We start from the raw sequence: 26892 nt of genomic DNA, 5'->3' as shown, positions 1-26892 counted from the left end.
CACCCGCGGCGGCCCGCCCCCGCCGTTCCCATGGCGACGCCCCGCCCGCCCCCGCCGCTCCACCCTCGTCATTGGCTGGGGCCCGGCACCTATGGCGGCGAGGGGCAGGCCGGGCCCCTCCTTTCTTCGCCAGCCATTGGGTGCGCGGCCTCCGCAGCGCGCGGGGATTGGCTGCGAGCCGGGGCGGCTCGGGGCGGGCGCAGGCGCGGTGCTGTTATTGTTCCGTTGTGCCGCCCGGCGGGTGCCTCGCGCCCGGCGCCGCTCCCTGCCCGCGCGCCGCCGCCGCCATGCCGGTGAGCCCCGCCGCGCCGGGTCCGCGGGCGCCCGCAGCGGGGATGCCGGCTGCCGCCGCGCTTGGGCTGCGCGGTGGGTGAGCGCTGGCGGCCGGCCGAGGGGGCGCGGCGGCGGCCCGGCCCTGGTGCTGTCCGGTTCCTGCGTTCCTCGGCCTGTCGCTGACAGGAGCCGCCGCGGCGGGTGGGGTGGGGGTGTCGCAGGCCCCGCGGCCTCTGCTCCCGTCTCGGCGTGGGAGCCGCCTGCGCCGTGGGATGGGAAATGGCGGGCGGCGTGTGGCGTCCTGTCAGGCTGAGCGGGGCCGGTGGGGTGAGGGGCTGCGGGTGGGGCGAGTCCCCTGGCAGAGGCGGCGGCGGCGGCGGCTCCTTGGCGGCGAGGGGTGAAGGCTGGCCTCGCCTCACGGGAGGGTCTCGCCTCTGCTCCCGAGCCTCCTGGTGATGCTGCGCAGGCTTACCGCGCCGGCACGGCCCGCTGCTGTCAGCGCAAAGCGCGGTGAGGCAAGCGGCCCTGACTGGGGCAGTGGCGGGTAGGAGGAACGTGGGGGTCTGGTCAGGGCGGAGGTCTGGCTCGGGCAGCGTTTCAGCCGCCCGCTTTCCTCTGGCAGGCTGTGGATGACAGTGCAATGGAGAGGTAGTGTGTGGCTCACCGTGACTCGCTAATTCTGTAGCTGATTTTGCAAACTCTTGCACCTATGGCGGTAGAATAGGACTGTAGGATCCCTCCTCCACCAAGACGAGACTGATAAGCTCTCTGCTTTCACCGGAGCAGCAGAAGCTGTTTCTGGCCTCTGCTAAGGCCTGAGAGGAATCTAGGCAGCTGGCAGCTGGTGGGAGAGGCGCTTGGAAACAGGGTTTGTTTCTTGTTGACATCCAAGGTAGCTGCTTTAGAAGTAGTTAAATGCTTAGCTACAGCACCTGTCACCAAGGGTAGTGTCTTAGACGTTACCAGGTCAAGTGGGTTTTAGATTTATTTAATCAGGAGAGGCATGTGACATCAAATTAATCAGTGCTGCTTCAAAATTTGTATTTGTAACTACTTCATGAAAGCAAAGGTTTGTGAAGTTTTATAATACAGCATTTAAATTTTCTAAATGATTAAAATTCAGCAAGTACACCAAAGCTTGTAACTTAAATGATTTCCCTTCAGCCAGTGCTCAGGGGAATCTGCTTATGTCATCTGTAAGGTCTGAGAGTGGTGTGCTCCAGTGAGAGAGCGTGGTCAGTGTTAATGTAAAAGAATGGCATGGCTGCACCTCTTCCAGCAAACTGCTTGCAGATTGTTTGCGAGCATGAAATTGTTTCTTGAAGAAATTCATAGATGATCTTGAATGTGAAATTCTCAAGTTTTACTCGATCAGTTTCCATGTTAGCAAACAGAAGAAGATTGCATTGACTGAATAAGTGGACATTATTCTTTCAGCTCTAATTATAAACCAGTTCTGGTTTTGAGTCCCCAAGTCCATGATCCTATGGAGATGTATGCATCTACTTGAGTTGATTCAACAGCGTTTGTGCTTAAACACACAGGTATGTTAACAGTAGTGTTACAGCCTGTGTAATTTTTTTTTGCCTTTTTAATAATTATAGATCAACAAGCCTGAGAAGCTGGACAAGCCAGAGAGCTGTGATAATGTCAAGGTTGTTGTTCGATGCCGGCCTCTTAATGAACGAGAGAAAGCTACGGGCTACAAAATGGCAGTCAACGTAGATGAAATGAGAGGAACTATAACTGTTCATAAAACAGACTCATCCAATGAGCCTCCCAAGACATTTACGTTTGACACAGTGTTTGGACCGGAGAGTAAACAGCTGGATGTCTATAATTTAACTGCAAGACCTATTATTGACTCTGTTCTAGAAGGATACAATGGTAAGTCCCTTTTTAAGTCAAGGATCCCATCTCCTATTCTTTGCATTGTTAGAGTTCCTGCTGATCTTATTTAAGGGAGTTTCACCTTCTGAGGGCTATAGGCCTGTATTGTTTCTGTTGTGGCCTTTAACTTAAAATAGCCTGAAGGTACTTGCTGTTCTGACTACTCAGTGGTTGTAGCTACTATGATCATTAACAGTGGGAGATTGGTGATGAACAAGACTCAGCTGAGGTCAGTTAGCTGTATGTTTTTATTCAGTATCTTCTGTTTGCAAAAGATATGCACTTTATCTCATTATCAGAATTCTCAGCGACTCTTCGCTATAGAATTTCAGTAACCAGGCAGCTGCCACGGTCCTGCAGTAACTAGGTATGCATACCAGACTTGTGCATATAACCACTGCATTTTCCACTCTGAACTTTGCTGTTTTAAACTAAGATGACTAGTTAAACACATCTTGCCCTACTCCACAGATAATCTGTTGCTTCCTACAGCTGGGAAGAGTATGACCATGGTTTGTGTGTGTGTCTGTTATGCATGTAAATGTATTATGTAAAGGAAAGCAGACGCTAGTAAGGAAGCAAATTACTGCTTTCCATAACAGTATGCTATAAACAACAACAGATTACAAAGTTTTTAAAGGTTTGTAAAATGTCTAATAAGCTATTGTGCTAACACACCCAGGTTTCAGCTGACTATAATTTGGCTTTTCTGAACTGTAATGTCAGTGGCTTGACAGTCAAAACTTGAGTTTTCAGCAGTGCTAGGCTAAACTTAAGAACCAGTATATTTCTGGAGTACCAGAGTCTGGGATCTCAGTAAACTTTCTGGATGTCTTCCTGTGCAGGCTGATTCTCTACTCCAAATTGTAGCTGCTTCTGCAGGTTCAGAACTGGGCTTGTGCTGTGACCTGTGTTGTAGAAGCCTCACACTGTTTCTGCTGTGGCTTAGAGCGCTAGCAATAGTTGGTTTTGCAGTTGGTATATAATGATCTTCCTCTAATTGACTGTGTTATTAATTGGGCTTGCCTTAGTTATTTGTGTGTGAGACCTAAGTGTACTAGCACTCCATACTTTAATCACTCTGCACAGTTCAAACAAGCTGACTTTTCCTTAGGTATCTTGCAGGCTGGATAAAACAGTGGCTCAGCCCTCTTCACTGTGGTTGTCCACCACTTCTACTGCTCCTAGCCTTGCACAGTATCTACTGGAATGGGTGGAAAATTTCAACTCCATAACAATAGAGGTGTTTAGTGCTGTCAGGCTAAGAAGGGATGAAGTAAAACTGCGGTTAGCATCTTCTTAGAGGCTGTTCGTATATCTTCTTATCCTTCAGGTACTATTTTTGCATATGGGCAGACTGGAACAGGCAAAACTTTCACCATGGAAGGGGTCCGAGCAGTTCCTGAGCTTAGAGGCATCATTCCCAATTCCTTTGCCCATATATTTGGTCACATTGCCAAGGCAGAGGGCGATACAAGGTAAACAGCTTCTCTTCACTGCTTCTGTGTTTTGTGTGTCTGTCTGTAGTAGGAGCCTGGCCTTGACAATGGCAACTGAAACAGTAGCTCTGGCCCCAGCTGAAAGACTCCTCCTTAGGCAGTTCTCGATGGGGTAGCAGGATTGTGTTGGTATATCACTGCATTTTCTTTGTGCTCTGTGGTTGTGTGTGTTGGACTTCAACAAATGTCTTGCTAAGAAAGCTACCCAACTGTTTGTCTTCAGGTTTTTAGTTCGTGTGTCTTACCTGGAAATTTACAATGAAGAAGTGCGGGACCTGCTAGGAAAAGACCAGACGCAGAGATTAGAGGTGAGCCTGCTGTTCTGAATGTGATGTTTGTTTTGAATCAGGGAGCAATATTGTATTTTAAAGAGCAGAGAAGCACTTGAAGGGAAGTGGGAGGTTGGGCTCCTCATCATGTGTACTGTTTCCTTTAAGATACAGTAGCTGGATATCACTGCTGACTTCCCTGGATCTTTTCCACTTGGTCAGTTGCGTAGTGAGAAACTGGCTGGTCCATCTGAATTGGTTTTGTGCCTTACCCCAAAGGCCCCTTGGCAGTCTTTCTAGGAATTGGAGACTGAGATTTGAAGTCGCTATTTGCCACCAGGGGAAACCAGTGGAATATTGTCCTGCATGAGTCTTTATTCCGTAGCTGCTGTGATTCTGAGTGTTGGAGTGTTTTATGCGCAAACCAGAGCCTGGAGGAGTAAATCGCTGTAGTATTACAGTACAGCTGAAAATTGCTGTTGGGGATTCTCCTAAGGATGCTCAGTCTAAACTGTTTCTCTCTTAGGTTAAAGAGAGACCTGATGTGGGAGTTTATATCAAAGACCTTTCAGCTTATGTTGTAAACAATGCAGATGATATGGACAGAATCATGACCCTGGGCCACAAGAACCGTACGTAGTCTTGCTGTGGGCAGGTTTATAGCTCGGACAGAACACAGGTCTGGTTATGAGACCACAGGAAGAGATCCTAGTCCTAATGCTGGAAAGATTGTTCAGCTGAGCAGAGGAAAAAGGATATCCCCTCCCAAACCCCTTTTGTGCAGACGCAGGTGAAGAAGGCTCTGCTTCCTAGGTCAGCCAGTGCAAGTGGGGGAAATGGCAAAGGGGAGGATGCAATGAGGGCAGTCAGCGTTGTCAGAACTACTAGTGTGTGTGTTGGTCCTTTTCCCTCTTCTGTTCTGATCAGGATGAACAACTAGACCTGTGCTGTGCTGTGAGTGGGAGGTGGTTTATGTTTTCTGGAAGACTTCTTAGTTAAGCTCAGATCCTTTTACAACCTGAAGTTCTGACTACTGTTGCTCTTGGCATGGATTGCTGTGTTCTTATTTCTCAAAATACAGCTGTTCTCAGGGATCAGCTGTGAATGCCTTAGGCTACTGATGTTTGTAGCCTTAAAGAAACAGATGACAACTATTGCTGCTCTTGAGATGGGAGTCTGTGGTTGGCTTAGAGCTACAGCAGGCTGTAACACTTGTGCTAGTCCAGACTGGAGATGTGCTGCAACTTCAGTGCCCAAGAATACAGTTTGCTGTTAAGTCTGAGCATCCCTCTTCAATCTTCTGAAAAAAGGGTTGGGTAAAGAGGTGGGGATAAGTCTCCTTTGAGAGCAGGAAGGGTGTTACAGGAGCATGTGATTCCTTCTGAAGACATCATTGCTTTTTCTCTCTATTCAAAGGTTCTGTTGGTGCCACAAACATGAATGAGCACAGCTCTCGTTCGCACGCCATCTTCACTATCACTATTGAGTGCAGTGAGAAGGGGGTTGATGGAAACATGCACGTGCGCATGGGCAAACTGCATCTCGTTGATCTTGCTGTGAGTAAGACCAGCCGGGTCTGCCATAACGCGTGGTGGGCATGGCTGCTCATGTTGAAGGCACTGTAAAGGGCATGTCCCATGTTTCAGAGCTAAAGCCCAGACTTCTGTTTAACATTTGACTTCTATGAAGTATTCACTCGGGGCCTTAAATTAGAGGTGTACCTGGAAGAGTCTTTATTGTTGCTAGAGCCTGTCCCAGTAAAAGGGCTCTCTTGCTTCTATAAATTAATCATTAAATGAATAAACTATATTGGAAAGAGCTCTCTGGACAGCAGAACTGGGTCTTTGCAAGAGGTTTGGGGGGTTTTTTGAGGGTTGTGACCATGCAGTTCATCACTTGCAGGTTCCCTCCCTCTGTCACTCACTTTTAACCAATGTAATTGTGCTGGTAAAATGTGTCTCTATCCCAAACTTTACACTGGTGTATCTTTCCTTGGAGAAAATCCAGGAAAGGGGAGACCAAAGGCATTCAATGTCTGCATGTTAACTTTATTTACATGATGTATGTTTAGGTTGCTCTATGAAACTCTAAAATAATTGCAGTGTTGCTTTTCTCCCTTGATCTGCTGATAGGAGAGGCTGGAGATGGTGCTTAGCAGCTCCAGCTGAGGTGCCTCGTAACTGCTGACTTGCTTCTCATAGCATTTTTGTTCATGGGGACAAAATCTCCGTTTTCCCAGCTGCATTACTTTGATCAATCCAGAATTTGCTAGCACTGAAAGCTTCAGTTAAGAGCTGTTTGGCTTGTCTCTTTAACAATGTCTGAGGTACTTAGCCAGGTTCTCTAATAATGGATGAGGTGGTTAGTGACATGGCTGCTAGCAAGACTTCAGGTGTAGTTGATCCTGTTTGGAGGGAGGAGATGTATTAGAGGATCTGTTGTAAGTCCTGCTGCTGCTTCCTGTTCCGCTTCCAGGGTTCTGAAAGACAGGCGAAAACTGGAGCCACGGGGCAGCGACTGAAGGAAGCTACTAAGATCAACCTCTCTCTTTCCACACTGGGGAATGTTATCTCTGCACTGGTGGATGGCAAGAGCACCCATGTGCCCTACCGAAACTCCAAACTTACACGGCTCCTTCAGGATTCTCTGGGGGGCAACTCCAAAACCATGATGGTAAGCTGAGGTGCCCTTTCCAGTGCCAGCTATCGAGCTGCATTTTTACAGGGATAGCATAGGGAGTTTGCCATGAGAACAGCCTGGCATTTACCTCTTTCAGAGCTGTTTGCAGCTTAGAGAACCTTCTGTGTGCATCTTTTTCTATCTTTTCTCTTTGCCTCTGTACAGATGAGGCTCTAAACACAGTGCAAATGTACACGTGTGTGTAAAATCAAATAGAAGCTGTGCTTGAGTAGCCAAAAGCAGCTTTGGCATAGAAGCGGCAGGAAAGCTTGGGAAAGAGTAGCAGTGTGAGATCGGCAGAGCTGGGGATGGGTCCCTGAAATTACTTGTTCTGGGCTCTGACACTCTGTCCTCCAGTAACTCGGTCTTCCGTGTGTCACAGTGTGCAAACATTGGACCGGCAGACTACAACTACGATGAGACCATCAGCACTCTCAGGTATGCGAACCGAGCCAAGAACATAAAGAACAAGGCGAGGATTAATGAAGATCCCAAGGATGCTTTGCTCCGCCAGTTTCAAAAAGAAATTGAAGAGCTTAAGAAAAAACTGGAAGAAGGTGAGATTCCCCTTCCTCCTAGTGTTCCTCTCGGTACCAATGCTCGTTCTGTTTGAGCGTGAACGTTCTTTGCTATTTGAAGATGTCTCACACGAGTTCGGTAGCTGGTGCAGGCCAGTGTCCTGGTTTTGTTTGCCCTGCTGGGTTCCAGGAGGGGTGTCCCCAGGGCGGTGGGGTGGTGGCGGGGCCGGCGGGGCCCACCTTTGCCCGCTAGGTGGCACTTGGCACTAGGGTAACCGATGGCTTCTGGGCTGAGCGAGGTGTGCCCGGGGAGCAGGAGGGCTCTGGGCACGGCAGGACGCGGTGTAGGGAATTAAAAACGTACCGTAACAAAAGGTCAAATGTTTTCCCTGTTTGAGGAGGAGAGATGTGGTTTTTTGCGGGGGAAAATGAACCAAATTTGCAGAGCTAGAACTGGGGCTGACTTTCAACAGTGCACAGAGAAACAAGAAGCTTCTTTAAGCCCTGTAACTTCATGGCCTTGTGATGCTGTTAGTCCATCAGCATCGAAGGACCCTGCCAGAGGGATGCTTAGTAAACAGTGACCTTGGCACAACATCTCTCTCCAGAGAGGTGCTCACAGCACAGAACAGCTGTAGCAGTAACTCCAACATGGCTTGCTGTTTGGGGTCTCTCCCATTCAGGAGAAGCAGGAAATGGTCAGTAATGCTTTCTTCAAGGTTTGGGAGCTGGGTGTAGCTGTTTCATCCCTGGTGGGCTGAGGGTGGCTTCTTAAATTTTAGACTCTAAGCTACAGAACAAACAGCCTTATGTTTGCTAACGTTACTGGGAGGCCAGGGTGTTAAATGTTGGACTCTCTTCAGTTTGGTTTCCAAACTCAGCCTGAAACATCTAAGCGTTGTGTCTGCAATGGCAACAATGATAAAAACCTGTGAAACTGGACACTTTTCTCAATTAACAGCCATCTAGCATAATGTATACAGGTGTCTGATTAAGTAGCAAGTCTGTGTGAACTTTGTTCATCTGACTGTTTTCTCTTTTATCTGAGATGGAAGAGAAGGTATGGGGAGGTCCTGCTAGGTAAACTTTGTAGCTTAACACTTCAGCAGTGTTTTAGCAGTAGCTTAGCACTTCAGCAGATGCTTTATTTCCCATGAAAAGCACCACTTGAGCTTTAACATATACACACACTGACTTCGCAGCATTAAATTGCTTATCTTGATTTTCCTTAAGTTTCCTGAGCCACAGCAAGCTGTCTGTCTGCTCAACAGTTAATGACTTCTGCAGGTGCTCATAAGCTGATGTCGGACACTGCTGGGTTTGGACGAATGCTGCTGTCACAGTAACAAGCTGGTATGAGGTGAAGGAAAGCGCATCAAAAAGCACACTCTTCTCTTCTAGGGGAAGAGATATCTGGTTCCGAGACCAGTGATTCTGAAGAGGAGGATGAAGATGACGATGGGGAGATTGGAGAGGATGGGGAGAAGCGGAAGAAACGGCGGGGTAAGGCAGTAGAGATTCCTGTCAGTGCCACCAGTCTCCTCTTATCCAGGAGCTGGTGTCAGAAACTGTAGCCAGAGCCAGGCAGGGAAAAGTGGAGTTGTAGAGCTGCCCTACTGCCGCTGCAATTATCATGCCTCTCCTAGAAACGAAGCTATTTGGTGCCATCTCCGTAGATGAACAGCTCCGAACCTGTGTAGTATCTGCTTCCACTTGGGTAGTTGTGCTTGTGGTAACATCCCCTTTTGTGGTGGCTCCCTGGTTGCCGCAAGGTGGCTGTGTATGGCTTGTGACTGGTGGTGTGGAACTTCCCCTGCTCACAGAGGTGGGAGGAAGAAGACACCAAAGATCAATGGTAGGCAGATGCGGGTTTTTATAACCATGGGAATGGTTGGAGGGGAATTTTGGCTGTGGTTTAGGCAAAGGATTCATCTGTCTTATAGGTGTTCAATAACTCACTCTTCTGGTGTCCTATTTTATGTTGATAGAGGAAAAACTTGACCTTTGGGTGTCTTTGTGCAAGCTGAAAAGCTGAATGGCAGCTGCACATCCCTTGTTTGGGAGCACTCTGGAAATCCCATGGTGAAGTTTGCTTTGTTCTACACCAGTGTTAAACTACTGCGTAACATCTAAATCCCAAGGGATGTTGCTGAACCTAGAATTGCAGGTCATTGTGTACCATGGGATGCTGTGGCTTCCAGGGAGCTTGCTGTGCCCCTAGAACCTCTCTGATGTTTCTTCATGGGGAGCAGAGAAGTCAAGCCCAGTGCTACACCTCAACTTCCAGCTTCTCTAGTAAACTAATTTTGGCATTCAAACTGCCTTCCTGTCCTGAAGCACCCACATCTGTTTAAAAAATTCCTGTTAAAGCGTTCCTGCTTTAGATGCACTCTCTTCATTTTGGTATCTGTCCAAGTAGAGTTGTAAATGACCTTTGTCATGCCTTTGGTAGTTGTAACAACTTCATTTTTCACCTTTTGGTAATTTCTAGAAGCAAAAAGATTGACCACTGTCTCCAAGAACCAAGTCCTGCCCAAATCTCCTCCCAGGAGGAGACCACCTTCAGAATGCTGCTTGAAAGGAATAGAGAGCAAATAACTGTGACTTACTGAACTTCCAAACAAGCTACTCTGAGTTCCCTAAGTAAGGGTGCTGCTCAGCAGGAGTATGTACAGTAACTGTCCCTGTGTAAGCTGATTCTGCCTTCTAGAGGGAGGAGTGCACATTGCCATGTACATAACACTGGAAAGGACTCCTGGTCACTGAATCCTCTGCTACTGCAGATATCCACAGCCTTCTCCACTATGATCTGGTTTTCTGTGCTGTTGTTGCTTGAAATGGAAGCTGCCTTGGCATGTTGTTTTAAGCTGTAGGCTGGTTAAGATGGGTTTTAACTGAAGTGTCTTTCTGAGCATGCTATTTTGTGCTGGGAAATAGTTGGCTTTGCAAGCTGAGTCTGGGAGGGATCCTAGCAAATGCTTCCTAATGGGAACTTGTGCCTTTTTGAACTAGGTTGCTGGCCCTTCTGGGTTTCTTTCCTTAAGAACTAACTTCCCATCTGCATGTTTCTTCCTCTCTGGGTTTTTCTGTGGGACGCATTTCTGTTTTCCAGGCAGTAGCAGCAGCAGTAGTTCAGACTCCACATGCTCTGTCATAGAGAAACCTCTGGATAAGTCCTTCACTAGTGAGTGGGAGCTCTTCAGTCCTTTAAGCTTTGGCCTTTCCATAATCTGCACACTCCATTTTGCAATGCTGCACTCTTCCCCGCTATGTCTGTTGGAAAGATAAACCTGAATTTTTAACTCTGCTAAAGCATGCCTTTCCTTTGCTGCTTCCATGCTTGAAACAGTTGTTCAATGTGCGCATTGTTAGCCAGATATGTGAGAGAATAGGAAGCAATTTAGTATGCTGCTTGAGCAAGATTTAAAGACAATTGAGAAATGATAGGTTAAAACAAACAGTTTGCAACTTGTGTTAAACGCTCCCTCTAAAATATCAGGAAGAAGTCTGAGCTAACTTTTTTATGGGAGTTGCTACAATGAGTTCATAAAAAGGACAACTAGACAGGTGAAATGGGTTGTGCTGTGTTATATTGGACTCTGCTTTCTCAAAATTAGTTTTGGAGAAAATGAATGGAGCAGCCAACAAACAACACGAGGTTTATACTTGCAAAGAAAATGTGGTAACGCTTGGTTGATTGGCTTTTTGTTTAAGTATCTGCCAAAAGAAAGAATCCTCAGTGGTGGCTGGGGTTTAACTGCCCCATGGCATTGAGTTCTTGATCACTGTGGGACTTAGTTCCGAGGAACAAGGGATCTAGATTTTGGTCTAGCAGTGAGGAAAGTCTGGTCTGCTCCTGATCAGAGAGGGCTCTGTCCCTTTAAAAACCCTACAGTCAGTCAGTGATGACTGAAGAAATAAATGACATCTCAGGACTTGGCTTGTAGGGACTTCACTCACTGTCGTGGTTATCCTGTATAGATGCAGTCTACTCTCCTCCCTGTGTGGAGAGTGTCTGGAAAGTATTGCTGTATAGTTCAGTCACACTTATACTAGTTACGTTAGTGGAAAGCATCAGCTCAGAGAAAGTGTGGTGGCAGGTTAAGAAGGGTCACAACCTAAGGGAGACCTTTGGTGGGTCATATGATGGTAGGCTTGGAAATCTGCTTGCTTCAAACTTGCTCTTTCAAAGCTTGCTTGAAACGTGAATATTTTATTTGGATGAGGACAGTTAATAGCAAATTGCTGATGTGGCAGTGGGTGGATGAGTCCATCTCCTGCAAGTTTGGAGACAGCCCTGTTATGGATGTTGCACTGGGCTTTTGGTGATGAGGATAAGTGTGGCTATATATGGTTTGGGATATTAACTGTCCTCAAGCGTGACCCTTTTGCATGTGGTGTCTTTCATTATCCCTTTCCTGTCCTGCCTTTTTTGCTGCACTTGCTTGAATAACCGAAACTGGCTATATACCTCTATGGAAGCATCAGTTACTGCAAATTAACCTACTAATACCTTGTGTAATTAAATGGAGAAATCTTGTGCTGAGACTCCTATGTGCAGCTGTCATGTATCTTGCAAAGAATTGGCCTGGAAACTTGGTTAAAACTTAATGTCTCTTTTGTATGCTAATATTTTACAGGTAATGTAACAGAATTGGCTGTCTTGAGTTGGGGGGGGGAAGTATTAAGTCTCTTGTTGAAGAAATCTACCCTCTTTAATTGTTTCTTAGGGCATGATCTTTGCGGCAGGCTCATAATGTTACATTTAGATTCTGCATTGCATTGAATGGGCAGAAGAATGCAAGAGTGAGCTGAAGATTATCCTGGATATGCAAAGCACTCTGAAGTACAGAAACTTTCTCTGCTTTAGCATAAAATCATGATGCATTAATGTTTGCTCTAACGGAGTTTTTTAGTGATGATTATCCTGTGTTTTCTACTCTAGAAACATGCATATAAAATTAATGTTTGTTCTGATGCTGATGATTGTCCAAAATGATCAAAGGAATAATATATTTTCTTTCCTCCTCTTTTTATGCATATGCTGCCTCTCTGCGATTTGCTTTCTACTTCCTCTTAATGCAAGATCAAGCAGGTTGGTGTAATTGATTTCCATCTCCTTATAATACAATTGCAGAGCTTGTGAAAGGGTCTTACAACTTGGTTTGGTTCACATTTTTCTCCTAAACTGAGAATATATAGGGCTGTGTACTAACAGTAAGAAGCCTTTATCTGGCTTATCTCTTTTTAATATGATGAGCTCTGTATAGCACTTTCAGAAAGCTTCTTACTCAAAGACTAGAGAGAGAGATTTTTCCGCCACAAACCCGGAAATAAGTGCTTATTATCTGATTCCAAAGTTTAGCAGATGGAAACTAAGACATTGTTTGCTGTAGTGCTGAAGTCCTTGCCTTGCCACAAAACTAATTAAATCTCCTGTGTGTGTGAACAAAACATGTATACAGATACATACATACCTGCATGCATGTTTACAGATACAATGCATTTTGTCTGTCTGTTAGAGGTCATATATGTATATAAATAAAGCTGAATGCTATGAAGACTGGAGGGAAGGGAAGCCTTTTACTGAACGACTTCTTGAGCATGTTCTGACAATATGCATTATGTCACTGTGAAAAACAGTCCCTTGACAGTTGATGGCTTCTGTTAGTTTCTAGGCATCTGGATTCTATGTGGGGTTTTTTTTGTGTCTGGAGAAGAGCAAAACAATAAAACGAAGGATTTGCATGTAGTGAATAAAGGGAGATTTAGGACTTGTGGGAGACTTGTGGATTTGAGGAAATGCACGTAGGCTGGGCTCGCTTTCACTCCAAATAACCCCCAAGGATCTCTGTTCACCTGCCTTAGGCACTCCTGGGATTACAATGAAAGTTGACTCAAGACTTGTGGAGTGGCTTCCAAGAGTAGCAGCCTCACGCTTTCTTTCAAAATCACAGGTTTTTGGGACCAACCCTTCGGGCCGATGCGTTGCTCTGGCCACTTCCTTTGTAACCCTCTATGAAATGTACCTGGTTTGCTGCAGTAGTAGTTATGTTGTAAAGACGCAGTTGATAAGTCACAGCAAACCTCAGTACTTTCAAATCTGTGGGTAGTCACTGTTACATAGATTGAATACCATCAAAAAGTTTCTTTAATTGCCTGTTTTTCATAGGGCTGTTCTGAATTTCTCTAGTCTCTGTATTTTCATAGTAGCGTGTTCTTAAAATGTCTACGTGTTCGCTTTGCAATAGGTAAGCCCGTAAGGAGGACAATGAACAAGGGGTGTGGTGGGGATGCTAATCTGAAATTTGAGTACATAACTCTTGGTACTTTAGCTCTTGTAGCTGTAGGTCAAGGCAGTCTTCTGTTTTCCTTCATTTGGCCTAGGCTGCATAGTTAGAACACCTGAGTTTCCAGCTCAGACTTCTCTTTAGGCAGTGTTCCTTCTCCAAGTGTTCTTCGTATGTTTTCTATTTTGGGGGCATTATGTTACAGTGTTAGTTATATAGCGTTCTTTCTCTGTAGGAACTGGTGACAACTGGTCAATGTTAAAACAGGATTTGAAAGACTGAGTTGTGCCCAGCTTGGAGCTGATATCTAATTAAATTAATTTTTGTTAAATGCAAGTATTGAATATGAACTTGAGAAAAAATGCTGTGATACAGAGGCTGTCTTATTTTTCTGTGAACTAATTTGTTTCCCCTATCTCTTCCAAAGGCAAAAAGAAAGTTTCCCCTGATAAGATGGTAGAGATGCAAGCAAAGATTGAAGAGGAGAGAAAAGCTCTTGAAACTAAGCTCGATATGGAAGAAGAAGAAAGAAATAAAGCCAGAGCCGAACTGGAGAAGAGAGAAAAAGACTTGCTTAAAGCTCAGTGAGTACCCTGCTTTAAGCAGTTTGTGTGGTCGTGTGGGTTTTTCCTTCCTTAATCTACAACTCAGTTATGGACATCTGGAGATGCCATGGTGAGGTGCCCGTCAAACTTCGTACTGAACATCAGCTCTTGCTATTATCGTAGTGAAAGAGGAGCTTGCCCTGGTTTCAGAGTTTAGAGCAGATGGAAAAGACAAACTTTATCCTTTTGCCACTTCTTTCTTCTCTTAACTTTATCTAGTTGTGCAAGGCAGCCTAGAAACATAAATGAGTCCTCCAAACCACGGAGACCTGTGAAGAGCAGCAGTACTGCTGTACTGCTTGGCCCAGTGGGCAACAGCTGTGTAGCAGGCCAGGTTTCCCGCAGCACACTGTCACGAGCATGTCATTTTGGGTGTAGGGGTTCTCCAGTCTGGAGCTGAAAAGCTGCTGAGATCGCACTGGCCCATGCAAATAGGACAGTCCTGCTGTCAGAGGCTGCTCCAACAGCAGCCAGCATTCCTGGTTTGCATCTCTGCTGCCCTGCCTTGATCTCTGTTCACTCGCTTCTGTTGCTGCAGCTGCCTCTGGTCATCGCTGGCTGGTGGGGCCTTTGGGGAGGGGGGTGCCTTGGGTAGCCTGGTAATATCGCTGGTGCCTTGCAGCCCCTCACAGAGGGGACTTGCAGCAGGAGAGACTTCTCTGCTGACCTGGTTTTGCTTGAGAGAAAGCGATGGGAGCTGGAGCTCAGGGAACTCCCTGCGTTCACTTGCACTGCCTCACCCCAACTTAAACCCTTGGCAGCAAGACACGTTTTTCCAGCCTTGTGAATGCTGTCTGGGCTGTAAAACTGAGCTGGACCTGCTGCCTTGCGAGCACTGTAGGATAGGAGGTTTTACGCTTACCTGTCTCGCTAGACAAGAGCACCAGTCCCTGTTGGAGAAACTGTCTGCGTTGGAGAAGAAGGTGATTGTGGGAGGAGTGGACTTGCTGGCAAAAGCAGAGGAGCAGGAGAAGCTTCTAGAAGAATCCAATATGGAACTGGAAGAACGAAGGAAGAGAGCAGAACAGCTTCGCAAGGAGCTTGAGGAGAAGGAGGTGGGGTTATATGCTGTAGCTGTCTCAAAATAGCAATGGCAGGACACACCACATTGTGTGCCTTGGCATTGCTCATGTGGATGAAACGTGGCTCCACTCTGGAAGCACAGCAGAAGCTAACCACTTCAGAGGCCACATGTTGGCAGGGCTCACCTGTAGGGCAGTGTGATCGCTGTGGGTCTGAGCCAGCCTGGCTAAGCCAGGTCTCCGTGTCCTTGGCAAATGCTTTGTTTTGTTCAAGTAGTTTCTCCTCTTGTTCATACTATTGCAGATAGTTTCTTTGATTATGTTAATGTGTGGATGTCTGTGCTAAATCTTGCACACAGCAAGAACGCTTGGACATCGAGGAGAAGTACACCAGCCTCCAGGAAGAAGCACAGGGGAAAACCAAAAAGCTGAAGAAAGTTTGGACCATGCTTATGGCTGCAAAATCAGAGGTTAGTGTCCGAAGTCCTCAGCCTATGATCACGTAAGGGACTATAGCTGGGAAGGGTAAGCCATCAGCTTTGTAACACTGGAAAAAGTGCCATATGTTTAGAAATGTTTTTCTGTGTTGTCCATTTGGCTCACATAATTCAAAAAGATCTAATTAATTGTGCTGTCAAAGCTTCATAGAGGCATGTTGTAGAGCTTTTCCCCAAGGCAGGCTGAGAGTTGGGGTATGTGTGAGACCCTGAGATATTCAGAACTTCAAGGAAAAACACTGGTTATTTCTGAAACAAAATAAAAGTTGTTTGCTGGCAGCCTGATCTCCTGCTCTGTGGCAGCCCAAATGCTCCTCTGCTCTTAGCTGTCTGTCCTTTCTGCCTGTTGCCCTCGTGATCTCTTTCCTCAGTCACTGGATCAATGTGTCCTTTGGCTGGTATCTAGAGTTCCTGTTTCATGAAAAGTGCATTTTGTCTTTGAGATCAGAGATTTTCCTTGAAATCTTGCCAGGGATATAACTGGTCTGCACACTCTTCATCTGCTCTTAGCTGGTGCAGAGCTTGGATTGGCAGAAGGCCAGTTTCGTTTTTGTGAAACTGAGAAATTAATGCTACTTTTAGCCATCTCTGAGCTGGAACGTTTCAGAGGGTTTACTCTTCAGAGATAAATATTCTAGTGCTTATAACCAGAGTTTGCTTTTGTTTGTATAGGCAGAAGACTGTTCTCTTTTAGGCTGTTACCATGTCTTAAGCTAGCTCTGATGCCTCTCAAATGCCTGGTTTGTCTTCAGATGGCAGATCTGCAACAAGAGCATCAGAGAGAGATTGAAGGATTACTAGAGAATATTCGGCAGCTGAGCAGGGAACTTCGTCTTCAGATGCTTATCATAGACAACTTCATTCCTCAGGACTACCAGGTAAAGACAAAGAACCTAAGCCTGTGATGTAGGATTGTGCTATGCATGCTAAGCCCTCTAGCTTTTATTCTGTCCAACAAATGGAATGAGTTGGCCTCTTTTCTCTTCATGAGGTATTCACAGTGAACTGATGGAGACTTGTTGTGGCACAAATGAGTTGGTGTGTATTGCTGTGAGCCTTTGTGTGCTGTGGCTCAGCTGAGCAGGTGCAACTTGGTTGCATTCATGTGTTCGTGCTGTTATCTGAATTGTTAGAACCAGATGATGTTAAAGTAGGAAAAGATGTTTTTGTCAAGTGACTCTTGTAACCTGGTGGGACTTCTGCTTGAAGTTCAGTTGGAAGAAGATCAGAGTTAGTGGGTGCATTTGGCTCCAAAACCAGCACGAGGATGTGAATAATGAATGCAGGATGGCTTTGTTGTATTTCTCAGGGGTTTTGATAACTTTGACTACAATTCCATGGTGTGGAATCTGTTTTAGGGAAGCAGTGTATAATGTGTCAGGGGTTGTAAGCAGAGGGATATACTAATTTCAGTTCTCTTGCAGTACATTTTCCTAATGGTTTAAAAAAAAAAAATCACATTCACAGTGTATTTAACTGGTATATTCACTGTGTGCCTGTGCTCTGGGTCTGTTCAAAACCTCTTTTTCCATTGTGCTTGAAGTTGTGCTTGCTAATGTCTGATATTAATACAAAGTAGTAAGACTGAACTTGGAACTCTTCACTTCTTGTTTTCTTTGTGACCCCGATATCCAGAAAATTCATGATGAGCTTAAATATGATGCACGCTATTTAATAGAAAATATAAAATCTATTTCCCTTAATCTTTCATTTTTTCCATATTACAATGTGTGTTTATTGCTATCCTGATGGCATTGGCATAATGGGAAACCCATGCTTTAGTGGGAACTCCAATGCATACAGTTTGGAAGTGGTATTTTTCTCTTCTGTAGTCTTTGGAGTGTAAATAGGTGTTTTAGAACATGATATGGCTGTCCTGATAAAAACAACTTGGAATGGTCAAAACTGTTCTTAAGCAGCTTATCCAGGCCTTTAGGGATGTGTGTTCTGGAAAATGCATCTGGAGGGTAGATTGTGCAAGTCTATAACAATTACTGTTCTAATTTCTTTCTAGGAAATGATTGAAAACTACGTTCACTGGAATGAAGACATTGGAGAATGGCAGCTGGTAAGCTAGCCGACTGGCTCATGTACAAGAGCTTCTGAGGAGTTTAGTTGAGCCCAGAAGTAAATTGATAAAGCTGTAGTCAGTTTTACTGTGCACAGTAGACTTTACTAACAGACCTTTCTTTCTTTAAGAAATGTGTTGCATATACAGGAAACAATATGAGGAAACAGACACCTGTCCTGGATAAAAAAGAAAAAGATGTGAGTGACTCTTTATAAGCATGTATTGAGCTGCATAGGTCTAAGTTCTGCTGCCTGTGCGTACCACTGCATATTTATAGGGAAACTGTCCAATTTCAATTTTCTTTTCTTTTTGAAGAGATGAGTCTTTCTAGTGTTACAAAAGCACTGCTGATCAGAGTATAAAGTGATTCTGATGTTTGTTTTGTGGGGTTTTTTGGTTTTTTTAGCCCTTTGAAGTGGACCTTTCCCATGTTTACTTAGCTTACACTGAAGAAAGCTTGAGGCAATCTCTGATGAAGCTGGAGAGGCCAAGGACTTCAAAAGGAAGATCCAGGCCCAAGACGGGTAGAAGGTGAAGAACTTTGGAGTATCTATGTGTAATGGGGGATTTACCCAGGGGAAGGCTTAAGTTTGTGCATGCAAACTTACCGTAAGTCTTCAAACATTTGCTTAATGAGAAGATAAAATGCTAAAAATTTTGCACGGTATAAAGTTTACCGGTGCCAGGTGTGACAGAACCAAGCTGAAATCTCTTTATTACAGTAAAATCTTATCCAGAAAGACTTGTCTGGGGATTTTTCTGATGCCCTTTTGCTGCATTCCCCTCTTCCAGCTTCTTGCTTTATTTTAGTGTGTTCTGTGGTTCAGTTAAGCATCTCGCACGTTGACAGTGCATATAGTGTTATTACTGGCAAGTAATGTGCTGTTGGGGGAGATTTCAGCATGGGTTTTCTTGGTTATTTTTGTTTGGTTGGTTTTGACAAATTCTTGTGGAAGAGTAACGCTGTAGTTTTGACTTGAAATGTGGCTGGTCCCTGTCTTTCCTAGACAGCATAATGATGTGTGTATGGTGTTATTTTTCCCTTTCCTTTCTGCTCTCGAAACAGAAAACGTTCGGCAAAGCCAGGAGCCGTCATTGACTCTCTGCTGCAGTAGGTGTGACCTGTTCAGAATTGCCGTAAAAATCAGTGAGTGTATAAGATTTGGCCAGAATGTGGAATTCAAGAGGTGGCACAGTTTGACAAGGCTATAAAATCCATGCCTTGCTGGTATGGAGCTTTATTTAAAAAAAAATGTATTTTTCCTTAGTTGCCCGTATATTGTATGTTATATTAACATAATATTAAACAGGTATATATGATAGTTGTGAAATTCCATGTGTTAAACGTGTTGTGCAGGGAAACTATTGTTGGCAATCCTTGTTGAAATGTATAGAAAATAAGGGTTCTAGATGTGTGTTTAAGTGCTAGACATGTTAGCTTAAAACGGTTGATGAAATCTTAAAATTTAAGGCTGGTAAATCTGATTTATGCCCTGCTTTGCACATAACTGGCAACTTTCACTATTGTCCTCTGTTGCACTGATCTGTGTTTGAATGTGGTTGCTGCAAACCTTTAAGAGCATCAAGCCCTTTTATTTAAGTGTTCCTCACTGTGGCTATTAACCTGATTGTATTGTGTAGCAAATACACAGTCCTTTCCCTTCATTTGCTGTCTTGCTGTACAAAGAAAGTAGTTGGGTAGGGGAAACATGAACTACAAAAGTCTGAGACTTCTGGGAAGGGACCATGCTCTGTTTAAGTGCAACAGAAAACAAGTGTGTCTAAGTAGTGCTTTTATTTTTGTCTGTTTGCGTGTGATCTGCTGGCACTGTGGAGAATGAGGCCTTTGATGCAAAGGCAAAAGAGAGCTTTTTTCTTCTCTCCTTTTAAGGCTGTGTTGCAGCATTGCTTTGGCTGCTTTTTATGCTTCTGAGCTGGAATTTTTTAGATGTATGTGAATTGTTTTGTAGTCTGAACAGCAGAGATTGTTTAAGGAGAATGCTCTAACACTAGCGCTTGGCTTCAGCCTTGGGACTGTGAGCATTATGGCTCCATTTTCTCAGCCCTGGCTACGAGGGCACTGGACCAGTGCTCTAAACTGAGGATGAATTTGATTCTCCTGTATTAAAACAGGCATGAATTGCCCAATTTTCCCAGAACAGTAACATCCCCTGAAACAGCTGATGCTGTTTGTGTTCCTGTGTAGACTGTATCATCTCGGGTTTCTGGCTATGCTCTGATGAGAGGAAGAAAATTCTGGTCTCTGATGTTAACCATTTATTTGTGGTGGCTGCTCTTTTTCTTTGATATTTATGCTGCTAATAGACACGTATCACTTTAATACATTGCTTTTGTGTCACAGAGAAAATGCATCTCCTTTGGAATGTGTGTGTGCTTTATAACTCACGCTGGAGCACATCATCTGCAGGCATCTTAACAGCTCCCATGCCAGGGTGGTGGTAATTAGCTGTAACTTCCATGTAATCTTAGTGTTACCTAGAGGTTTAAAAAGCTGTGATTACTAATAGGAGGAATTGAATCCTCAAGCATGATGGAAAGAACAAGACAGCTCCTTAGCTGTCCTAAGTTCTTCCTAGTAGCCATGTTTGCAATTACCAGAATGTTCTTGTGAAGTACTTGGAGTAGTTAGAAGTTGGTAGCCCTTTCTTACTGTCATGATGCTTAACTGGATGTACCTTGTGGTGCTCTTAACAGGATCTGTAGTAGTTAAAACTGGTCTTGTAAGGGCATATTTTGCTCTGGAGATACATTCAGCGCTATTCTAAATGAGTTGTAAGCTTTTCACTGTTTTTTTAAATGTGTTTTTCAGGATCATGACCTAGAAGAGCATACTGCCCTCTATTTTGGGGGGGGGGGAAGCGTCACCCAAGTTCATGCAAGGTCTGGCTTTGTCACCTAAGTTCATACAAGATACAAACACTGGCATTTGTGTCCTCTAGCCTAGCACTTTGACAAAAATTCTGAGTGTTTACCTCTATCTAAGCTGTAGTTGGTTTTGCTCTTGAAGAGCTGACCTTTGAATGTGCTTGGATAGAGCTGGGTTAGCTCATGTTACCTGCTTCTCATCAAACAAGACAGACTGGAAATGGCTTAAGTGCTGTTTTGTCTTAGGCCTTGTGTCAGGGCTCAGTCCAAGCAGATAGGTGCGTAGTTTTGGCCTGTGCTAGTTCTCAGAACCAGGGATAACTGTTGTATTTCCCGTTTGTGTTAGTTACGTCTTGTGCTAAGATTTGTTGAATGATCTGGTTTTAAGGGAGTTTCTCCTGAACGGTGCTTTCAAAAAGACTGTAGAAAATTCTTTTACCTGACAGACATCAGTGGCTTAAAGATACCACTGTGAACCATGACACTGCATTTAAAATACTTAAAACTTAACCATAAAGGCATGTGCTTTACAATTTAATGTTACAGTCCTGCTGCTGAAAACAATAGTACTCTACATATTTAATTGAGCCTTGGGGCAGAGAAAACACTTAATAAATAATTGCTTGCACACCTTTGTAATCGGCAGATTGGAGAAACTGGTTGTAATCCCCTGTTACAGGGACTTGGAGAACAAATTACCTGCTCTTACAAGAGGCCTTTAAATAAAGTGGAACACTACCATGGGCATGATGATCTATCAGCTTGGCTTACCTTTTAACTGGTGTGTTTTGTTGAAGTTCTGGGAACTTTTCTTTTAAAACCAGGGAGTCTGGCTTGCAGGTTTACCACGTGGGGCCCTCTCTGTAGCCCTGGACGATCTGTGAATGTCTAATAGGTCCATGACATGTTTTAATGAGGAAGGGGTTTGGTTTGTATGGGTTTTTTTAAGAGCTTAATACAGCCATTCCCATCCCAGGTCAGTACGTGCTCTATAGTATTTATCGAAAATCATATTACCATAATATATATTGTGTGTGCTCATCTTTGCATCTTGCTGCCAGAAGATTCCCCTCATTCCAGAACATCGACCTTAACATTGAGGTTTTTGATGCTTTATGTTGTTTGATGTTGTGTAAATGAGTTATTTCATATTTAACTTGTTCCTGATCCTTTCTTTAAGAGGAGGGGAAAATGGTCCTTAGTGCCTTTCACTGACTACACTGTCTGCACGTGTCCAGCTCTCACCCTTCTCAACAGTTCTGCTTAGCCAGTCCTGTATATAGGAGAAACTGCTAGTCTGTTTGTATAGTTTGTCTTCCTATTTATTGGTTTTCTAACTCTGTTTATTTCTGATTATTCTTTGTTTTATGATTAAACTTTATTCATTACACTGTATATATCAGTATTGTGTCCCTGGAGCATGTTCATACCGTGAAATAAAATTCTTGATTCCTAGTTCCACCTCTGTGCATGTTTTTCAAATAACTTTATACATACAGCATCTTTCTAGCTCAGTTGAGTCAGAAGATACGTCAGGAAGGGTAGCTAAGGTAGTCCGTATAGCTCTGGGATATACGGCACTTACTGGAGAAGTTAGAGACGTGAGTTTGGGGTGCTTGGGGCCAGGGCAGTGGGCAGCAAGCTCCTGTGGAAGAGGTAGACAGGGCAGAACGAGAGGATGCTTTGCAAGACTCCGGAGGAGATCAGTGGGACGAGGCCAGCACGCGGATCACGAGATGTGCCCCAGGGAGCTGATGAGCCCCTTGTTTCAAGCCCGTCCTCTGCTGGGGCTGTCCTGAGCTGCCCTCGGGGAAGAGGAGAGCCCAGCTGAGCCAGAGCACTGCAGGAGCAGCTTCTTGTCCACCGAAACAGTCGGTGCTGCCTGTGTTCTGCCTCTTCTTGCGTACGTGTGCTGCATAGGTGGTACAGCTGATGGGGAGGCGGCTTTTCATGCTGTTCTGGCTTTGAGTGTCCTTGTGCTACACAGCACCCTGTATTTGTGCAGATGGTGTGAATTTACCTGCAGTAATGGGAAATGTTCAGCTCTGTTTCCTTTCCTGCATAAACTCTATTGGTCTGCAGCGCGTTTCTTCCTCTGGAAGATATTTCAGCCTGCTCATGCAGTAGGTAACAGGTTTTTTGTGGTCTGCTAGCTTTGCAGCTCCCCTGAGTACTGTGACTCAGTTGATGCACGAACCAAACCCTGCACAGTCCTGGGACTTTCCAAAGTGCTCTCCCACGCAAAATGGTAGACACCTAAATACCTGCAAGACGCCGGTCCCCTGCTGCTAGAGAGACTTGAACCACCCCCCAGGTCTGCCACAGGCTAGAGTCAGCCCTTCGACAGTGCAGTTTTGCTCCCTGTTGCCATTTCTTTCACTGCTGTTGCTTACTCCTGGGCCACAAAGGGCTATGCCATATATAAATGGCATATATATATAAAAATATATGGTTATAATAAAAGTATAGACTATGAAGTGAGGGGAGAACAAAGGGCCTGCTTAGCTGTGGACCTGGCATCTCCTTTTGCAGCTCTAGCACACACTTCCAAGTTCATGGCTTTCAGGAGCCGGCCCTGTTTGTGGCTCATCTTCTCCAGTCTGGCTTCTCGTGGCCTTTTTCCTCTGCATAGACCTGCTTTCCTCGTGTCAGTGCAAGCCTTAACCCCACAGCGGGACAAACTCTTTGTTTTGGCAACTCTTTGCCAGCACCGCCCTTGTGCCAGTGGACTCTGGCTGCTGTAGCCCCACGTATTTCTTGCAACTTGTATGGCAAAGTAACAAAAATGACTTTGGACTTCAGGGGCTTAAACCCCCTTATTTCTAAAGCCCCTGTTCCATCTAGGAACCTGTCACTGCCCAGCTCTCTGGAGCTAGCACTGCCCCTCTGTGCCCTGGTTCCCAACCCAGTCACAAACTTGCCCCTTGCCAATAATGTGGATAGAAAATACCCATCCTTTCTTCCCTGCTCTGTGGTTTCCCTCTGTTGCCATCAGCCTGGTCCCCACTGCTTCTGGACCGGCCTTGGGGAGGGGCCCCTCAGTTTTTTTTGCTGGGGTGGTGGGAGAGGGCTGAGCGGGTGTCCCCAGGAGCTGGGGGCTCCTCGGTGCTGCCAGCCAGCTCCTGCAGCCCAGCGCCCCACGTGCCAGCCGGCACCTTCGAGCTCAAACGGGCTTCTGTGCTCTCCGGTTTCTGGCCAAGAAACGTCTTACGCAATGCCAGCAAATTTAGTCCAAAAATACATTTATTTAAAGAATTATTATAAATAATCTTTGAAAAATACAGTGTCATTATAGTTTAAAAACAAAACAAAAAAACAAACAGTGGCTTTTCACTTCAGACTCTAGTCTTTTACTAATCGCTGGAGGACTTTGCGTAATTCCGTTAGGAAGTAATTCAGCGAAGTAGTGTTGCCTGCTGCCACAGGACATGGTGCCTGTCATAGGAGAAAAAATGGCTGTTAGGGTGCTTGCTGGGGGAGGGATCTGGTTCTGCAGCGTGGTCTTGGCTGCTAATGGTGGTGCGGGAGAGGACTGGGTGAAAGCAAAACTGGTGACCGAGGGAGAAGCCGGACATGCAGAAAGCTTGAAGGCTGAGGGCTGTACGGCCCCGGCGCGGTGGGTGCCGCAGGGGCCGAGGGCCGCGAGCAGCGAGGGAAGAGCCTTGCCTTACCTTGTGGACTGCGCTCTTCCTTCGGAGCAGGCTGAGCAAGTTGAGGGAAATGCCCTCCAGGTGCCTGTGGCAGCTCCGGCTTTCCCAAGCGACTGTGGTGGCTTTGCATAAGGTCTCCATGTTGCTGTCTTTCTGGAAAAAGACACACGTGGCTTTTTTAGAAACCCTTTTGTACGGTCACGGCTTCGTTAGCAGCAGATGAAAACAGCGCAAGTAATACATTTCTGTTCTAAAGGGCGGGTGCAAAGTGCAGCTCGAGATGTCGAAGCCTCCCCGGAGCTTCCCAGCCGTGGGTGTGCACGTGGGTCTGGTCCCGTCCCCGGCGAGGAGGGTGCCGTCAGCCGCCGGCGAGAAGTCGTGGCAGAGTTTGTCACAGCGGTGAGCACCCACGTGCTTAAAGCATCGTGCTCCTGCTGCGGGCGTGAATGTGGGACCCTGTGCTCGGGGAGCTGCTCCCTGCGGGGTTCCGTGGCAATGAAGCTGCTTTGGGTGGGCAGAGGCTCTTCGGGAATAACAAAAGCCCCTGGGAAGAGGTTGCCTCCGTCAGGTGCTTTGAGTAGATAAAGTCCCATAGCAGAAACACGTGAAAGATGAGGAGCCAGTAAGTGAAGTGCTGGTGGCAATAAGAAAACTATTCAACTGTCTTCCCTGGGCGACGTTCCCGATGCCGCCTCGCTGCAGCAGCGCGGGCAGGTCGCTGAGGGCTCTGCCTGCTCCCAGCTCCCCGGCTTTCACCCAAATGGCACCACCGAATAAGCAACCGGCCCGTCCCCATGAGCACGGCTGAGTCTGCGGGCGTTGGGTCATGCAGCATCCCGGGCGTCTCTTCTCGCTCCCAGGGCCGGTCCCTGCGGCAGGAGGGGTGGGGGGATCCCCCCCCCCCCCCCCCCGAGGGGGTGCTCAGCCCCCAGCCCCCCGAGGCAGGCTGCTGCACCCCTCGGCAGCCGCCCGCCCGTGCAGCGCGAGGTGAGGCCATCGGCTTTCTGTGAAAACAGGAACTCTGGTGCTGGGGAGCTTGGCTTAGGCAGCAATTTTCAGAGCAGAAATAGGCTTTATTATCTGCTATTAAATCTTCTGCTAACTGAAGAGCCTTCCCCCAGATAAGGGGCTAAAGAGGGATAGTATGTCTAACCAGAGCTCGAGATGCTGTGCGATAGGCGCGTGTGGGTGTCTGTGAGACAGTGACACACCGCTCCAAGGCAAAGGAAGAAGTTCCTCTCTTCCTTTCTGAAAAGCTTGAAAAACCCTTTATGCTGCTCAAACACAAGCTGCCCATTCCTGCCTGCCCCTCTGGCCTCCCCCTTGCCTCCGGGGTGGCCGGGAGCAGCCGATGCTGCTTTCGCTGGAGGTGGAGACGGGTGTGGGAAGGTAAGGGCACCCGTCCTGGGCACCGGGAGCGGCGAGGACCAGCCTGGCAGCCCAGCGTCACTGCTCGGGGCTGGCGATGGGCTCCTTGCTCCCGTGCATTGCCACACGGGGACGGGCAGGACTCCCGGGGCTTCACGCCTGCCTCCTGGCTGCCCCGTGCTCTCCTCTGGCCCCCGGCAGCCTCTCCCAAGGACCCATCGTGGCCGTATGATTGTTTTCGAACAAGGACAAGTTAGGCTTTTTTCTCTCTTACCATATTGCCTGCAAAAATATTTGTCACGTTCACGTTGTCACAGGAAACCTTTATCAAGACAGAAAGGAGAGGAGCAATCAGGCTAGAGAAACCACTAACACGGATCCATCCTGACACGTGCGCACGCAGACACACACCCATCCGTCCGTCCGCCCGCTCTCGGCCCCCCGGGAGCGCTGTGAACCATGCGCTCTGCCTCGGCACTGCACGCTCAGCACCTTTCTTTGACTCAGCATCCCTCTCGCCGAGCCCGACGAAACAATCTGTCCCTCCCATCAGCGGGTAAAGGCTGAGCCCTGCGAACGAGCCCTACCTTCGTCTCCAGGAGCTCGCTCAGCAGCCTGATGCTCTCCTTCAGCAAGTTGGAGGTCTGCAGCAGAGCGGCCGTGTGGCCCTGGCAGGCTGACAGCGCCAGGAAGGTGAGCAGGACCGGGACCGGGATGCTCATGGCCTGCTTGGACTGAACCCTCTCAGCTCGCAGTTTCTGGATATTTTGGTGATCTATACCTGTGTGTGCCTTTCTGGAAGAAACATCTCAATTTATGGCTGTAAAATTGCTGAACCTGTAGGAAAAACTTATTTTTCCCTTATCTGCACTTTCCAAAGTTGCTCCTATCCAATTAGGACAACAGGTCTTTTTTGCAAAAGTCAAGATTTTCTTCTGATCTTGCATTACGTTTCAACATAGGAAATTTCCACCGTAAGATAACGGTGGTAGGAGTCAGGTCACATACAAAAGCAAAGTATGTAAACTGCCTGATGTGGGGATTCTTCATTTCTCCGTATCCCAAGACTTTCTCTACACCGTGAGGTGAAAGTGGCCGAACCGGGGAGACCACAGCTCTGACCGCACTCAAATAATGGAGCTTTGCTTTTTTTTCTGTAACTATCCTGCGAGCTCTTCCATCTCGCGTTTCATTTGAATATCTCCAAATCATGCAAAGCATCCTTCATCTGCATACTATTTTCTGTCTATGGTTACCTTAACCTGCGCCCGGGGGAGAAACAGAAAGCGCGGCAGAGCCCTGCCTGGGGCCCGCGGGGACAAAAACCTCCTGGGTAGGAGCGAGGCATCGCCGCCTCCCGGGGCCGGGGGGGTTT

At 46.4% G+C, this 26892-nt stretch overlaps 2 protein-coding genes across 2 annotated transcripts; one reads left to right on the top strand and one right to left on the bottom strand.

The window, feature by feature from the left end:
• Positions 1-256: 256 nt before the first annotated feature.
• On the top strand, positions 257-20458 carry KIF3A (kinesin family member 3A). Its single transcript, XM_050905275.1, has 19 exons — positions 257-293; positions 1878-2160; positions 3497-3641; positions 3886-3970; positions 4458-4563; positions 5348-5487; positions 6407-6604; positions 6993-7167; positions 8530-8631; positions 10241-10312; positions 12215-12223; positions 13846-14002; positions 14898-15078; positions 15405-15515; positions 16295-16420; positions 17557-17610; positions 17742-17810; positions 18020-18144; positions 18680-20458. The coding sequence occupies exons 1-19, from the start codon at positions 288-290 to the stop codon at positions 18726-18728; spliced, it is 2193 nt and encodes a 730-aa protein (XP_050761232.1). The 5' UTR covers positions 257-287; the 3' UTR covers positions 18729-20458.
• Positions 20459-23841: 3383 nt separating this feature from the next.
• Positions 23842-26239, bottom strand: IL4 (interleukin 4). The gene is made up of 4 exons (XM_050905625.1): positions 26105-26239; positions 25792-25839; positions 24171-24302; positions 23842-23934 (listed from the first exon to the last, which is right to left on the bottom strand). The coding sequence occupies exons 1-4, from the start codon at positions 26237-26239 to the stop codon at positions 23842-23844; spliced, it is 408 nt and encodes a 135-aa protein (XP_050761582.1).
• Positions 26240-26892: the final 653 nt, after the last annotated feature.

Source organism: Gymnogyps californianus, chromosome 14, assembly GCF_018139145.2.
Source record: "Gymnogyps californianus isolate 813 chromosome 14, ASM1813914v2, whole genome shotgun sequence".
Lineage (NCBI taxonomy): Eukaryota > Metazoa > Chordata > Aves > Accipitriformes > Cathartidae > Gymnogyps > Gymnogyps californianus.
Note: the sequence above shows the minus strand (reverse complement) of the source record. Positions and strands in the feature narration are given on the sequence as shown.

Bases quoted from the DNA above. Each gene is read 5' to 3' on its own strand.
- IL4 (XM_050905625.1), bottom strand. From the start codon at position 26,239: ATGAGCATCCCGGTCCCGGTCCTGCTCACCTTCCTGGCGCTGTCAGCC. The intron at 25,840-26,104 runs GTAGGGCTCGTT...GTCTTGATAAAG, and splicing joins GCGAGCTCCTGGAGACGAAG to GTTTCCTGTGACAACGTGAA. The intron at 24,303-25,791 runs GTAAGAGAGAAA...GTCTTTTTCCAG, and splicing joins ATATTTTTGCAGGCAATATG to AAAGACAGCAACATGGAGAC.
- KIF3A (XM_050905275.1), top strand. The intron at 3,642-3,885 runs GTAAACAGCTTC...GTTTGTCTTCAG, and splicing joins AAGGCAGAGGGCGATACAAG to GTTTTTAGTTCGTGTGTCTT. The intron at 5,488-6,406 runs GTGAGTAAGACC...TTCCGCTTCCAG, and splicing joins TGCATCTCGTTGATCTTGCT to GGTTCTGAAAGACAGGCGAA.